This window comes from Electrophorus electricus, chromosome 1, assembly GCF_013358815.1.
Source record: "Electrophorus electricus isolate fEleEle1 chromosome 1, fEleEle1.pri, whole genome shotgun sequence".
NCBI classification, from domain to species: Eukaryota; Metazoa; Chordata; class Actinopteri; order Gymnotiformes; family Gymnotidae; genus Electrophorus; species Electrophorus electricus.
The window spans coordinates 33,987,991-34,003,819 of NC_049535.1; the positions used below are offsets into that span (position 1 = coordinate 33,987,991).

The 15,829-nt window shown below is 45.7% G+C and overlaps 1 protein-coding gene across 1 annotated transcript; it reads left to right on the forward strand.

Annotated features, from left to right (window-relative positions):
- The first annotated feature begins 5,069 nt into the window (after positions 1-5,069).
- Positions 5,070-6,847, forward strand: LOC118241026 (heat shock 70 kDa protein-like). Its single transcript, XM_035524036.1, has one exon. The coding sequence runs from the start codon at positions 5,118-5,120 to the stop codon at positions 6,678-6,680; it is 1,563 nt and encodes a 520-aa protein (XP_035379929.1). The 5' UTR covers positions 5,070-5,117; the 3' UTR covers positions 6,681-6,847.
- Positions 6,848-15,829: the final 8,982 nt, after the last annotated feature.

Genomic DNA, 15,829 nt, shown 5'->3' on the forward strand with positions numbered 1-15,829 from the left:
GGGTCTCCATTCTAATTGTCCAGCCGCACGTATTCCCAGCCTTCCCCTGGAGTACGGGTCACATGTTGCTTGTCTGGCTGCATGTATCCCCAGCATCCTTCTCTTCCTACCACCCCAGCCTTCCCTCCCACCCTGTCTGCCTGCCTGCCGCACTCCCACCCCAGCCTCTCTCACTCCCTCCCTACCTGCTTGCCTTCTTGCCTGCCTGCTGGCCTCCCTTCCTCCCCTGCCTCCCTAGCCTTCCTCCCTCTATCCCTGCCAGCTTCCCAGTCTCCCTCCCTCTCTCCCTACTGGCCTCCCTGCCTGCCGCACTCCCACCCCAGCCTCTCTCACTCCCTCCCTACATGCTTGCCTCCCAGCCTTCCTCCCTCCCCAGCTTCCCTCCCTTCCTCCCCTGCCTCCCTCACTCCCCCCCCTGCTTGCTTGCCTGTATGCCTCTTTAGCCTCCCTCTGTGCCTCCTCGGCCTCCCTCAGTTCCTGCCTACCTGCCTCCCCAGCTTCCCTCCCTCCCTCCCTCCCTCCCTACCCGCTTGCATGCCTGCCTGCCTCTGCAGCCTTCCTCCCTCCATTCCTACCTCCCTCCCTCTTTCCCTGCATGCCTGTCTGTCTGCCTCCCCAGCCTTCCTCCTTGCCTGCCTGCCTGTCTCCCCAGCCTCTCTCCCTCCTTGCCTGCCTGCATGCGGAACTCCCAAGCCTGCCATCGCTGAGCTCAGTCACGCAGGATGTCCTGTTCCCCAGGTAAATATGCTGCATTAGAGTAACATTAATGCCATGCAGGCAGGCTTATCAGGTTATTTCTTTGACTAAATGAAAATGGACGCTGTGCAACCATCCTCTACTTTCATCCATATTAGATGAGGATGGACAGATTGGCATCACTGTGCCCATCACAGATGAAGAGGAGGAAGAGGACTACACTCAGATCACTATGATCATGTGGCCTGAATTAAAACATGAAGCTTCAATAAAGCCAACTAAACCATTAAACTAAACCGTTTGATTGTACTACTACTACTACTAGTACTACTAATAATAATAATAATAATAATAATAAGTAAACTTTAGTTGTATAGGGCTTTTCAAAACTTCAGAACAAAATAGTACACACAAGATAAAAAACAGTACAAACATAATGGTAATGCACTGGATAATAAAATCATAGAACATAAAACCTGATCAAATTGAGTGTACAATATAAACAGTGAAATAAAAGTTGCAAGATGGATAAAACTACACAGATTTACAATATAAAAAATATTTATGGTCCATGTAATTTTCAGATGCCCAAACTGATGGAGTTTGCAGATCTGCACTCTTCTAAACTATTTAGAATGAAACAGCTCAAAATCATTTATGACAAGCCCCACCCGGCAATCCCCACCCGCCAATCCTGCCTCTCTTCACATATACTCAGCAGCAGTATATGTGAAGCTCACGTCATATTAAATATATGTTTTTTTTGTTTGTTTGTTTGTTTTTTTAATTAATTGACCGCCTTTATGCTTCTTCAGTGCTACAAGAGTCATGATTTACTAATGACTAGTTACAGGGGTGCATGTGCATGTGTGGTTTCTGCTGTATGGAAGCAGTTATGCATTTGGAACAACACCACGACTTTTAATTTAGCCTTCTTAAATGTGTCAGTGATGACAAGAACTGGTTGTCAGTGATGACAAGAACATTTCACCTTATATGTCTTGTTCAGTGGTGGTCAGGTTTCAGCCTTCCTTACTTTGGCCATATCTCTGAGTACTGAACACCTTGTACTTCTGGGCACTCCAGATAGGTTGCAGTTCTGGAATATGACAGCACTGGAGGATAATTGGTTCCTGGTCGCTGCACTTTTGATTCTTCTCAAATCTTTGGCAGTTAATTTCCGTCTTTTTTTCTCAACACGTTTCTTGCGACCCTGTTGACTATTTGCAACAAAACCTTTGAGGGTTCTGTGATCACGCCCCAACAGCTTAGCAATTTTAAGAGTGCTACATCCCTCTGAAACACTTTTTGCAATTTTTGACTTTTCAGAGTTAGTTAAATCTTTTTTGGCCCATTTTTGGCCCTGAAAATCTACACCCTGGTACTGATGTTAGGCAGTCAGACTTGTGTTCCTAATTCAAACTGTGACCTTTCATACTACATATTTGTAGCCAGTACCCATAAACCATTTTTGTAAGAAACACAGTGCTGTTAGCTTGATTAGTAGAGTGGGTATGATGTCAGCCAGAAGGACCGCCTGAAGACAGAGAGAAGAATTATAGCATATGACAGAACAGACACAATAATAGGTCTGTAAGCATACCAACACATCTTTACAATAAGCCAATTAACTTGCATCATGGCACAGTTCAAAAAAAGAAAATAACTAGCACATGTAATGACAGTGTGTTGATAAAACTATCAGGGTATGGGACACATACAGGATGCATCATTCGTTTCTGTGCATGCGAGAGACTTACTGCAGTTGACACAGGGTTGCAGTCATAGCGACTCGAGTTGCTGCTGTTTCCACTCTTTGTTTGCTGCAGACCTGGTGCTGGAGTCTACAAAATACACAGGGCAACACACTCAGCCAACTCAGCATGTACCCTCTGCTACCAGGCAACTTCATCAGCATTTATGGCATTTATCAGATGGCTCTTTTCCAGAACAGCTTACAAAAGTGCTTCAGTGCATTTCCTGTACAGATAGCCACACTGAGGTAGGCATTCAGTATGAGAAATTTTAGATGCCATTTATTAATTTCATTCTGGCAAATTAAATTATTTATTGTAATTGTGTGACAAGATCATTTTTCTGCAGGCAACTAGGCACACTGTAATACAGGCAGACAAGCATATACAGACCTATAATTTGCACGCACTGTTGTGTTCTGAGATTCCTGTTGTTTTAAAATGTCTTGGGCAGCACTCAGCATAACCACGTAGGCAAAGTTATTACACAGTCCCAGTAGCCCACACACACACACACACACACACACAGAGAGAGAGAGAGAGAGGTAAAGGGTTGAGTTTACTCAAATATAATCAGTAATGTTCACATAACCAACAACACTCCCTCACACAAATTACTGCTTTCCTCATCCATTTAGTTAGCTAGCTAGTTATCTGACTAGTGGAACACACTAAACAAAATCGGCTTTGATTCCTCAACCGGTGTCAAGATCTGCTACCTAAGGACACATCATCAATCTCATGACACGTACCAGACAGTTCAGTTAGCTAGCTTGCTACTGTTTGGCTAAACATCAACTTACCAAACATAGCTAATGTTAGCTACTTACCCTCACTAACGGTATCAGGATCAGCATCAACACTCTCTGATATGTTCATGACAAATGCTGTAAAACCGATAACTGACACGTCTGACGGTGTTGATATCTAGCTACTGCTAACTAGCTAACCTAGTTATAGGTAAGAAATAGCTAAGCTACTTAATGTGAAATTCTGATTTCTTTGAGGAATTCAGTAAAGGTTAACGCCATAGATATGTAAGATGCTGGCATGCTCCATGAGACGGAAGATGTATATCTAAGCAGTCCCGAGGAGGACAATGAGCAGCCTTCAACATCTGAGGCAGGTAACTTTGGGTCATTTCGTGCCAAATCCCCTTAGGAGAAAAGGTTTCGTTAGTGAGGTCAGGTAAGATCATGTAGGTGTATGCCAGTGTTTTAGGTCTTTTTTCCCCAAAAATTGGGAATGAAAAAAGTCACAATTAGTATTTGTTTTCCTCACCAGGTCCACAAAGTTAGTGACGTTCAGGGGCCTTGTTCCCGTTCCAAAACGAGAGCGGGATCAGCATACGAGATAAACTGCCCACCGTCTACCTCACAAGTACAGAGCATATCAACTATATAAGCACATAGAAACCCAAATAATTCGTCTTTGACGAATTCACATATGTAATTATGGCATATTACTGAGTCAAAATAAGCTAAGGGATAGTTTCGCTTCTTTAAAATCAAAAAGCAAAATTGCTTTTCATTCTTCCTCTTTCTGTTATGAGCAACTCATAACAGTTCCGTATGTCAGGTATTCAAGCGCATGTGGCCTAGCAAAAGTAGGAACCCCTTGGAATGATCTGAAAATCTCAGGTAGTGTCTGTACTGAATAATAAATATTTATCAATAAGAATTTATACAGTCCAGTGATTTCCATCTTCAGCGTAGGGAGTGGCAGGCCATGGCGAAGGGCGGGCTGAAGACCAACCCTTCGCGTTGCCATGGCCACGTGTCTTTGTTTTGGTTTTGTCTCCTGCTTGCCATGTGAATGTGTTTCCCTCTCTAATGACCCAGAGTATTCGATCACTGCATCCACATGTTCCCTCTCGCAGTTTTATTAATCCTCTGATTTTATGAACTTCCCGGCCACACCGCTCTCCCTTCACTTCCTGACATTTCTCGTTGTTTCTCCAACGCTCGTGCGAATCAGACCAATTAGAATAAAGCAAGCTGATGCGGCCACGCCCACCACTGACGCAAGACCACAGCGGGGGAAAGTTCTGGACGGACCACGTTTTTTCTGTTGCTTTTACTCGAATGTCCTACTGAAACTAATCTAAGTAAAAACACGTTTAATGAATACCTTTTGTATACAGATTTATTGAACAATATAACATATACAGCAGTCCTTAAATGTGGGGAAATAGGAAACGTTACGTTGGCCCGGAATGACTGAAGTAATTTTATGATAAAGTAAAACATTTATTTATAGTCATTTACATAGCCTATGTGGTTCCGCTTTCCCATTTATGTCCCATTTTCCAACTTGTTTGGTTATTTGTTGGTATTGTCCCCTTTCAGACCATCCTGGATCTTTGTTTCATTTCTACAGGACTAATTCGGTCTCAGAGACATCAGTAGTCTACAGTTGGACTGGCGGCGTCGCTGGCTGACTCGCGGTTGGTGAGCTCGCGCAATGGAGAAACCTCTAGAACTGTCGCGAGGTGAACGGGGGCGTTACCTGCTTGAATATAAAGCGCGAGCGGCAGCTCGTGGAAGACACAGCGTTCACGGACAGGTAACTAACGCACGAGCGAGGAGGAGTAAACCAACGGCTTTAACAGGGCAAGTTGAGTACAAAGGAGAGAAGAAGTCCTTTTACCCTGAAGAGATCTCCTCCATGGTCCTGGTGAAAATGAAGGAAACTGCAGAGGCCTACCTGGGTCAGAAGGTAACCAACGCTGTTATTACTGTACCTGCCTACTTCAATGACTCTCAGAGGCAAGCAACCAAATTTGCTGGTGCGATTGCTGGGCTGAACGTCCTAAGGATAATCAATGAGCCCACAGCTGCAGCGATCGCCTACGGCCTGGACAAAGGCAAGCAGGGAGAGCGCAATGTGCTGATCTTTGACTTAGGAGGGGGTACGTTCGATGTGTCCATCCTGACTATTGAAGATGGCATCTTTGAGGTGAAAGCAACAGCAGGAGACACACACCTGGGTGGGGAGGACTTTGACAACTGCCTGGTCAACCATTTTGTGGAGGAGTTTAAGAGGAAGTGCAAGAAGGACATCAGCCAGAACAAGCGTGCACTGAGGAGATTGCGCACAGCCTGTGAGAGGGCCAAGAGAACCCTGTCCTCCAGCTCTCAGGCAAGCATCGAGATCGACTCCCTGTATGAGGGCATTGACTTCTACACTTCTGTTACCAGAGCACGTTTTGAGGAGCTGTGCTCTGACCTGTTCAGGGGAACACTGAATCCTGTGGAGAAAGCCCTTAGAGATGCCAAAATGGACAAATCCCAGATCCATGACATTGTCTTGGTTGGAGGTGCTACGAGAATCCCCAAAATCCAGAAACTTTTGCAGCCTTTCTTCAACGGCAAAGAGTTGAACAAAAGCATCAATCCAGATGAGGCAGTGGCTTCCGGTGCCGCAGTTCAGGCTGCCATCTTAATGGGCGACACATCTGGAAATGTCCAGGACCTGTTGCTGCTGAATGTGGCCCCGCTGTCTCTGGGCATGGAGACCGCAGGTGGAGTCATGACCGCTCTCATCAATGGCAACACCACCATCCCCACCAAGCAGACCCAGATCTTCAGCACATATGCAGACAACCAGCCCGGTGTTCTGATCCAGGTTTACGAAGGTGAAAGAGCCATGACAAAAGACAACAACCTGCTGGGGAAGTTTCAGCTGACGGGCCTCCCACCTGCACCTCGAGGAGTCCCTCAGATTGAGGTGACCTTTGACATTGACGCCAATGGCATTTTGAATGTGTCGGCAGTGGACAAAAGCACTGGCAAAGTGAACAAGATCACCATCACCAACGATAAGGGCAGGCTGAGCAAGGAGGAGATTGAGAGGATGGTGCAGGTTGCAGACAAATATAAGGCAGAGGATGACCTGCAGAGAGAGAAGATTGCTGCTAAGAACACTCTGGAGTCCTATGCCTTTAACATGAAGAACAGTGTGGAAGATGAGAACTTGAAGAACAACATCAGTGAGGATGACAAGAAGAAAGTCATTGAGAGGTGCAACCAAGCCATCATGTGGCTGGAGAACAACCAGCTGGCTGAAAAGGAGGAGTACGTACATCAGTTGAAGGAGCTGGAGAAGGTGTGCAACCCCATCATCGCCAAACTGTACCATGGAGGGATGCCAGCTGGAAGCTGTGGAGCTCAGGCCCGTGCCCGCTCAGGGGCCGGCACCCAGGGGCCCACTATTGAAGAGGTCGATTAGGGACGTGAACTTCTTGTATGGACTCAGAGTGCTCTTTTTGAATTAGTTTCTCCTGAAGAAAATGTTGTTGCCTGTATTGTTCAGTTGTGCTTCACAGCATGTGGAGAATTAGCTGATGTGGACAATAGCATCTTTTGTCATTGCTAGTGCATTAATAACGTTTAGAACCTTGTAACACTATCAATATGTGAGATTTGTCATTACAATGTTTTTCCAGTGAAACATTTTACAAAAAGGTAAATATTACGGTGTTGTAAATATTCATCTAAATATATTTTGATATTTATTGTTAATAAAATGATCTGGACAAAATGGCTTAAATTTGTGGTCTTGACAGTCCATAATGTAATCTTTCTTATGAAAATAAATATATTAAGAAGAAAAACTAAGGAAACATAAAAAACATTTTTAGCTTTTTGAGCTCCTGAAATCTAATTAAATAAATGTAATTAAACTGAAATGGTGTGTTAGTCCTACAAATACTCAGCAGCACTATATGTGAAGCTCACATCACATTAAATTATATACCTTTTTTTTTTTTCATAATTGACCCCTTTTTGTTTCATCAGTGCTAGAAGGCATGATTTACTAATCACTATAGTTACAGGGGTGCATGTGTATGTGTGGTTTCTGCTGTACAATATACAATATAAAAAGAAGGAAAAACTTTATATTCACCGTATATAAAAGATAATAAATAATACTGGATTCTGTTATATTTTGTATGTAAAGTATAATAATAATGTAAAGATGCCCAAACAGAACACGTATTGCATCTGAGACAGAAAGTGCAGACTGCACCTGGAATCCACCAGAGCCAAACTGTAATGTGGACATTGTGTGGTCCAACTGTGGCCATGCAGATGATGATCATGACCAAGGTAACTACTGTCATCCACTGCTTGAGGCTCACCTAACTTGGTGGTAAGCTACCATCAGACAGTATGCTTGCAGATGTAAATGCAGCAATAAGCACAATACCAACAACCTGTATAACTGAAACCAACAAACTGGTATATACCACTGCTATAGTTATGCTCAAGATCCTAGGATACAGTATACAAGCAACAGGCCACTTCCTCTGTGCCCCTTGAAATCGGAAACTTCAAACCAAGATAAAGCCAACTCGAAGTCAGCAAAATGACAGATCTTCAGAAGGGCATAAAGATCAAAGGTGGGGCCTGGTTACAGAAGAAATACAATGGGTGGCCCATAACTTAAGATCTAGTCTGGTAAACAAAGATCAAGAGGTCAAAAGAGAGGTCAAGACGCTTTTTATTGTCTTAGTAGCTATAAACATACAAATATAAATAATGTTCTTCCAGGACCGTGGGGAGAGAGACCCTGAGGACCTTTTCGGCTGTTCATTCTATTCTCCTCGGGGTTTTGCCATCTGAGACAGAGCAATTCCCAAACCAGGTAGTGAAGCAGCTGCTCAGGATGCGCTCTATTGTAGAACATGGTGAGGATAGTGGTAGGGGGATGAGCTAGAAGTAGGAATTACTGCTGGGTTTTCTTGGCTATGGAGCTGGTTTTGAGGGTCCAGGTGAGGTTCTCTGCTAGGTGGACACCAATGAACTTGGTGCTTGTGATGATTTCCACAAAGGAGCTGATATTGATATTGACTGGATATTGATATTGACTGGAGATTGATCACCATGTACTTTCCTAAAGTCATCCACCATCTCTTTAGTTTTTTCCACATTCAGAGACAGTTTCTTGACTTTGCCACTGCACTTCCTCTCTGTATGCTGACTCATCATCCCGCTGATGAGACCCCCCACAGTCTTGTCATCAGTGAACTTGATGACGTGGTTCAAGCTGTGCATCGCTGCAGTTTTGGGTCAGCAAAGTGAACAACAGTGGACTGAGCACACAACACTATGGGTAACAGTGTTCAGTGTAGTGGTGCTGGAGACATTGATCCTGATCCAGACTGATGGGGATTTCCCAGTCAGAACAGCATTCTAACGTATGTGTCTTTTTGTTCAGATGGATAAGGGTCAGAGGAAGAGTTGGAGCAATTGCATCATCTGTTGAATGGCTGGGATGATATGGGAACTGTAGATAAACAACACTGGTGTGCAGTCTGTGGAGATACACAAAAGAAGAGACAGCCAAAAAGTAATGGCCTTGTTTGGGTTGGGTCCTTGCCTGAGCCTGGGTGGGTTGGCTGGCCCAGGGTGGTGGCCAGGTCCCCGCATATATTTAATACTAGTTCTGGTTGAAGCTCTGTTGTGTCAGTGCCTGACTGTATGTGCCCTTTTGGAGCCAAGCCAACATCATTATTTCTCATTAACATCACGTAGACTAGCATTAAGGTTCCGTTTCTTGTCCAGCATTAATGTTACTTGTCCTGTAATAGAATTGTAGAGAGAACAGGAACACATGAGCATCAGCTAGAGAAGTGCTGTTACGCAAAAAAAAGAAAAAAAAGCCAAATAATAAAATGTAGACGTGCCGGTCCTGCGTACCAGTGAGTACCGGCCTACTTTGAGCTCTGAGTAGGAGAGACTGTTGGGGTGGCACCGATGAAGATGAAGAGGAGGACAGCAGTGATGAGCTTGATCAGTGAATAGTGATGAGATACTGATGCTTTACCATACAAAAGATGGAAAAGGAACCTATGTCAGAGAAACCAGGTATAGGTTACACTGAACATTCTGCATGCCTAAACAAAAAATATTTCATTGGGGGCTTCTTTTGGGTAAGACATTTTGTTGTTATTTCTAGATTTCATTTGCTGTTACATGTACCAGCACATGGGTGCCCATGGGTTTGTGTCCACAGGTGCAGACTGTGGAAAAGGGGGGTGATGACTTCCCTTTAAAGAGCTGGCCCCGGGTCCATGAAGATTGGCTTCATTCTCTTTTCAGACAGGAACTATGTCTCCTGGGAGCCCACATGCTCTTTTGGTCTCTCTCATAATAGAAATTTGTTGTGCTAGGCATTTCTGATTAGCATTTGACATTTTTTGTTGATCTGCAGAACACATAACATGTATAACCATTAATTGTTCATCAGTGGGTTTATAACATTTTATAAGTATTAATTGTTCATCAGTGGGTTTATAACATTTTATAACCATTAACTGTTCATCGGCCATTCCAGATTCTTGAACAGCACTCAGTATATTAGACTGTTCTCTAGTGCTTTCTGGAATCATCTAGCAGTTGGTGACATTTGCATGCACCAGATGTTTGTGTGCCAAGTTGTTTGAATAATGCAAACAACAAACAACTCTTAGCACCCAATGTTACACTATTACACTAAGATCTGTTACAATAACTATTATACTTCATTGTCAGTAGAAATGTTTTAGTATACAGCAAAACATAGGCTATGTGACTTAATGATTCTAAGACCATTTCAGTTCTTTCTAGTCTCATCATCATTAGGAAAGTGTTAGGTGCAGTGAGGAACTTAGTATTAGTAAGATAGCCTACATGTATTGGGAGACTCAACACTACAATGACAATGCTAAACAAATAGTTCAAAAAAAGCCAGAAATTAAATAGGTCTAAGAAAACATACAGAGAAGTGATGTGAGGTGATATCTGAGCATCATGTTCTTAGCAAATCAAACAAAGCAACTAAAATGAAAGCAAGCAGCTTATATTAATGTAATAAATGAGGCTCAGAGTGGTGAGAAGGATCCATATGCAGGTAAGGGGTTTTAACAAAAGGAGCACAAAACAGGGTACGGCCAAAAATCAAGGTCCAAAGGCAAAAACAGGGTCAAAACCAGAATGAACGCAGAGGAAAAAGGGGCAAATGTATGAGTCAAAAGTGAAAAAACACGAGTACAGTCCAAGGCACAAGAACAACAATAGCAGGTAGCAAACACTTGGCCGGGCTGTTCATCCTTGAACCAAGGACTGAGTCCTCTAGAGGCCTTTGACTGAGGCGCCTAGAGGCCTGTCAAAGAGGCCTCCTAAGGATTTATGCTGAAGCCTACAGAGCAGAGTAAAAGAAAACAAAAGTAACTGGGAAATGACCTGCACTATTTCTCCTTTTGATTGCTGATGTGGGTTTCTTTTTCATGAACATTCCTGATTCTGGTTTTAAAAAACGTTGCTTTACAAACATCGCTGTTATGTTTTGGAAGTTATTTACGGTTCCAGGCTAAACTAAAGTCAGTACGGGGCTGCCTATCCACGAATTCTCAGTGAGAAGGAATGAAGCCCAACAACGTCTCCTGATGTTCAGTGCTTACCACTCAGACAAAGGCAATTATCTTAGGATGGCAGGCCTAGTGAGACTAAGTGACTATCCTACCATGAAGCTTGTGAAGTGTTATTTAATACATTCCGTGAAATGTAGCAAATTAATTTGTATCCTAAAATTCGTGAAATATTTTTGATAAAACAGGTCAGTGAAATTAACTGATTTTCTTCTGAAATTAGTAGAGTCCTACTAATAAAGCGCTAGGCCTAATGGCACGGTCCATTATGACGTCACATCGTTGTGACATCACTATGTGGCTACAAAAAGGTATAAATACGGTCATTTCACGAGACAAGTTTTAAAGCTTTGAAACGTGTCCGATTTGAGGCAGGAACTTTCACCGTTGGTGTGTATACATACATTTACATAGATACTGTTAGCTAATTAATTTCTTCCATTAATTCTTATCTGTGGATAGACGGTATGCTACTTGACCTTATTTACGGATAAGCCGTTCACCCAGCGAGGTGGAGATTACAGGGCGTAAAGCAACACAGCACACGATAAAGGCAAACCGCCCGACTCCGTTCTGATCGTATCTGATCTTTTCGACTGGCTAACTGCTAGTGTAAGGTTTTATCCACCGGTCACAAGCTAAATTTTCCACAGGACCGTCCGTAAAATTTACGCCTAGACGGGAACAGGTGTATGTTCAGATTTCATAGGCAGCGTCTTTGGGAACAGTTTTAAACGTTGCGATAGCAGGGTGGCTGCGATGCAGACATCGTTGCAGTTCTTCTGATGTCTAGCTATAACAACGCAGGCCTGATTCAGAGACTTAGGAGCAAATTGGTAACCGAGGTAACCGTTGTTGTTACACTGCTTTGTTTAGAGGTCAGTGTGGTTTATATGAACTATGTAATTCGATTGATTTATGTATTTCACTGTCGGTGGGTTTTGTTTTGCTCTATACTTGGTAATCTAGTAGGAAACAGCGAACTATCTTGCCACAGTGAGTACGAGTAGCAATTTTGCTACGTAGCAGCGCAGGTTGCTTAGCAACGGTCATTATTACGCCTGTTAAATGGGCGCGTGCATCGCGACTGGTCTTGGTGAAACAAGCGTGTATTATTTCGTCATTGTGTCAACAAAATATTAGCGCGAACGTGTTCCGATTGTCATTAAGAAGATAATGCGATTAGATTTATAGACCAAAACAACTTCTTCATCGAATTATATGTTACAATTGACGCGAAATCAAGCTTGTAAGGAAATACTTATATTTTCTTAATACAATTTTAAGAAGTGTTGGGGATAAAATCACGCAGCTCAGATATTGGTAATTATTGGCATTTGTCTCGGGTATTTCCAAAGCTGTGCCTCATGAGCTGAAAACTAACTTTGTGGTTTACCATGTTACCCTGGTTTTAAACTGACACGGATTTTCGTTGAAACAGAATCCATCCTTTTACGTATAGAGTAGACATCGGCACCAACCCCCCACATCGCAGTGTGAGTATTCCTTTTCCACCTGGGACACCACAAGGCAGCGGATGAGGGGACGCCGGGAAAGTGGCCGAGGAAGACGAGGGAGGAGCAGCAGACACTGAAGGAGGCGAGAGATGCGGCAGCTTCTCCTGCACATGAGAGTAAATATCTATTTTCATCAAGCAGTCATTTTATGCATCATCTCTACTATAGGTTTTCTGTTTATCTGTCCGGAGTTGGTATTCTCAAAGCGTTCCAGTCTTAATACCATGGTAACCAGAATGAAGTCATTTTAATAACGCTTCCTTTAATATGTCAGAATAGTCTTGGCTTTGCAATGGGAAACATTCAATTTTGTGTAAGATACATAAGTAGCAGTCTGAGACTATAAACAAGAGACAACTCAAATTAATAGTGAATCTGAGAAGGTATGATGTTAGGAAGAACACACTTTAATAGCAAAAGCAAATCTATTCACAGCCACTTATATAAAAAACCCCATCTGTTTTCAACACACAATCAACGTTTTCAATCATGAAGCAAAGTGACGGGAATCGGGAACCAGTTCCAAATTGTCCAATCCATCACAATTATACGACGCCGAGATAAACACTTGTTTTTAGCAATGCTTTTCTGACAGTGGGTCAAACATCCTTTACTTTCATCCATATTAGACGAAGATGGACAGACTGTTGCTCCAGCCAGCTTCAAAACTTATCGTCAGCCCCAAGCTGAAAGCTCCGTCTCATGTTTGCTGCACAACAACGGGGAGTGAGCGTGCGGCAAGGGCGAACACATCAATGTGCCAGGCAGGCAGACAGGGAGGGAGGCAGGCAGAAAATGAGGGAGGGAGTCTAAGGAGGCAGGCAGACAGGAAAGAAGGGAGGGATGGAGGGAGGAAGGATGGGGAGGCAGGTATTCAGACAGATAGGCAAGGAGGGAGGGGAGCTGGGGAGTGAAGGAGAAAGGCAGGCAGGCAGTGAGGGAGGGAGGGTGGGGAAAGAGGAAGGGAGGTAGACTGGGGTTAGATGTGGCCAAATGAACAGCATGTATCATGAACCTCCGCGCGGAGTCTGGGTCTCCATGCTACTTGTCCAGTCACATGTATTGACACTGTCTCCCTGGAGTCTGGGTCTCTATTCAAATCTTCCAGCTCCAGGTGTCCCCAGCCTCCACCAGGAGTCTGGGTCTCCATTCAAATCCTCTGGCTGTATGTATCCCCAGCCTCCATCCGGAGTCTGGGTCTCCATGCTGCTTGTCCAGCCGCATGTATCGACACTGTCTCCCTGGAGTCTGGGTCTCTATTGAAATCCTCCAGCTCCGCATGTCCCCAGCCTCCACCAGGAGTCTGGGTCTCCATTCATATCCTCTGGCCATATGTATCCCCAGCCTCCATCTGGAGTCTGCGTCTCCATGCTGCTCATCCAGCCGCATGCATCACCAGGGTCTCCCTGGAGTCTGGGTCTCCATTCCAATCCTCTGGCTGTATGTATCCACAGCCTCTCCCTGGAGTCTGGGTTTCCATTCCAATTGTCTGGCCGCATGTATTCCCAGCCATCCGCTGGAGTATAGGTCACATGTTGCTTCTCTGGCTGCATGTATCCCCAGCCTCCCTCTCTTCCTACCACCCCAGCCTTCCCTCCCACCCTGTCTGCCTGCCTGCCTCACTCCCGCCCCAGCCTCTCTCACTCCCTCCCTACCTGCTTGCCTTCTTGCCTGCCTGCTTGCGTCCCCAGCCTCCCTCCCTCTCTCGCTGCTGGCCTCTCTTCGTCCCTAGCCTCCCTCACTCCATCCCTGCTTGCTTGCGTCCCTCCCTCTTGCCCTGCCTCCTCGGCCTTCCTTACTTACTTCCTGCCTGCCTGCCTGCTTGCCTCCCCAGCCTCCCTCCCTCCCTCCATGCATGCATGCATGCCTGCCTGCCTCACCCGCCTTCCTCCTTCCCTGCCTGCCTGTCTGCCCAGCCTCTCTCCCTCCTTGCCTGCCTGGTTACGGACCTCCAAACCCTGCCATCGCTGAGCTCAGTCAAGCAGGACGTCCCGTTCCCCAGGTAAATATGCTGCATTAGAGTAACATTAACACAATGTAGGCAGGCTTATCAACTTATTTCTCTGACTAAACGAAAATGAACACCGTGCAAACATCCTCTACTTTCATCCATATTAGACAAGGATGGACAGACTGTTGCTCCAGCCAGCTTCAAGACTCATCGTCAGCCCCCAGCTGAAAGCTCCGTCTCATGTTTTCTGCAGAACGATGGAGAGTGAGCGTGGCAAGGGTGAATGCTTCGCTGTGTCAGGCAGGCAGGGAGGAACGGAGGGAGGGAGGGAGGAAGGATGGGGAGGCAGGCATGCAGACAGATAGGCAAGGAGGGAGGGGAGCTGGGGAGTGAAGGAGAAAGGCAGGCAGGCAGTGAGGGAGGGAGGGTGGGGAAAGAGGAAGGGAGGTAGACTGGGGTTAGATGTGGCCAGATGAACAGCATGTATCATGAACCTCCGCGCGGAGTCTGGGTCTCCATGCTGCTCGTCTGGCCGCATGTATCCACATAGGCTCCCCAGAGTCTGGGTGTCTATTCAAATACTCTGGCCGTATGTATCCCCAGGCTCCATCCGGAGTCTGAGTCTCCATGCTGCTTGTCCAGTTGCATGTATTGACACTGTCTCCCTGGAGTCTGGGTCTCTATTCAAATCTTCCAGCTCCGGGTGTCCCCAGCCTCCACCAGGAGTCTGGGTCTCAATTCAAATCCTCTGGCTGTATAGTATCCCCAGCCTCCATCTGGAATCTGGGTCTCCATGCTGCTCATCCAGCCGCATGCATCCCCAGGGTCTCCTTGGAGTCTGGGTCTCCATTCAAACATTCTGGCCGTATGTATCCCCAGCCTCCACCCAGAGTCTGGGACTCCATGCTGCTTGTCCAGCTGCATGTATCCCCAGTCTCTCCCTGGAGTCTGGGTCTCTATTCAAATCGTCCAGCTCTGGTTATACCCGGCCTCCACCCGGAGTCTGGGTCTCCATTCTAATTGTCCAGCCGCATGTATTCCCAGCCTTCCCCTGGAGTACGGGTCACATGTTGCTTGTCTGGCTGCATGTATCCCCAGCATCCTTCTCTTCCTACCACCCCAGCCTTCCCTCCCACCCTGTCTGCCTGCCTGCCGCACTCCCACCCCAGCCTCTCTCACTCCCTCCCTACCTGCTTGCCTTCTTGCCTGCCTGCTGGCCTCCCTTCCTCCCCTGCCTCCCTAGCCTTCCTCCCTCTATCCCTGCCAGCTTCCCAGTCTCCCTCCCTCTCTCCCTGCTGGCCTCCCTGCCTGCCGCACTCCCACCCCAGCCTCTCTCACTCCCTCCCTACATGCTTGCCTCCCAGCCTTCCTCCCTCCCCAGCTTCCCTCCCTCTCTCCCTGATGGCCTCCCTTCCTCCCCTGCCTCCCTCACTCCCCCCCCTGCTTGCTTGCCTGTATGCCTCTTTAGCCTCCCTCTGTGCCTCCTCGGCCTCCCTCA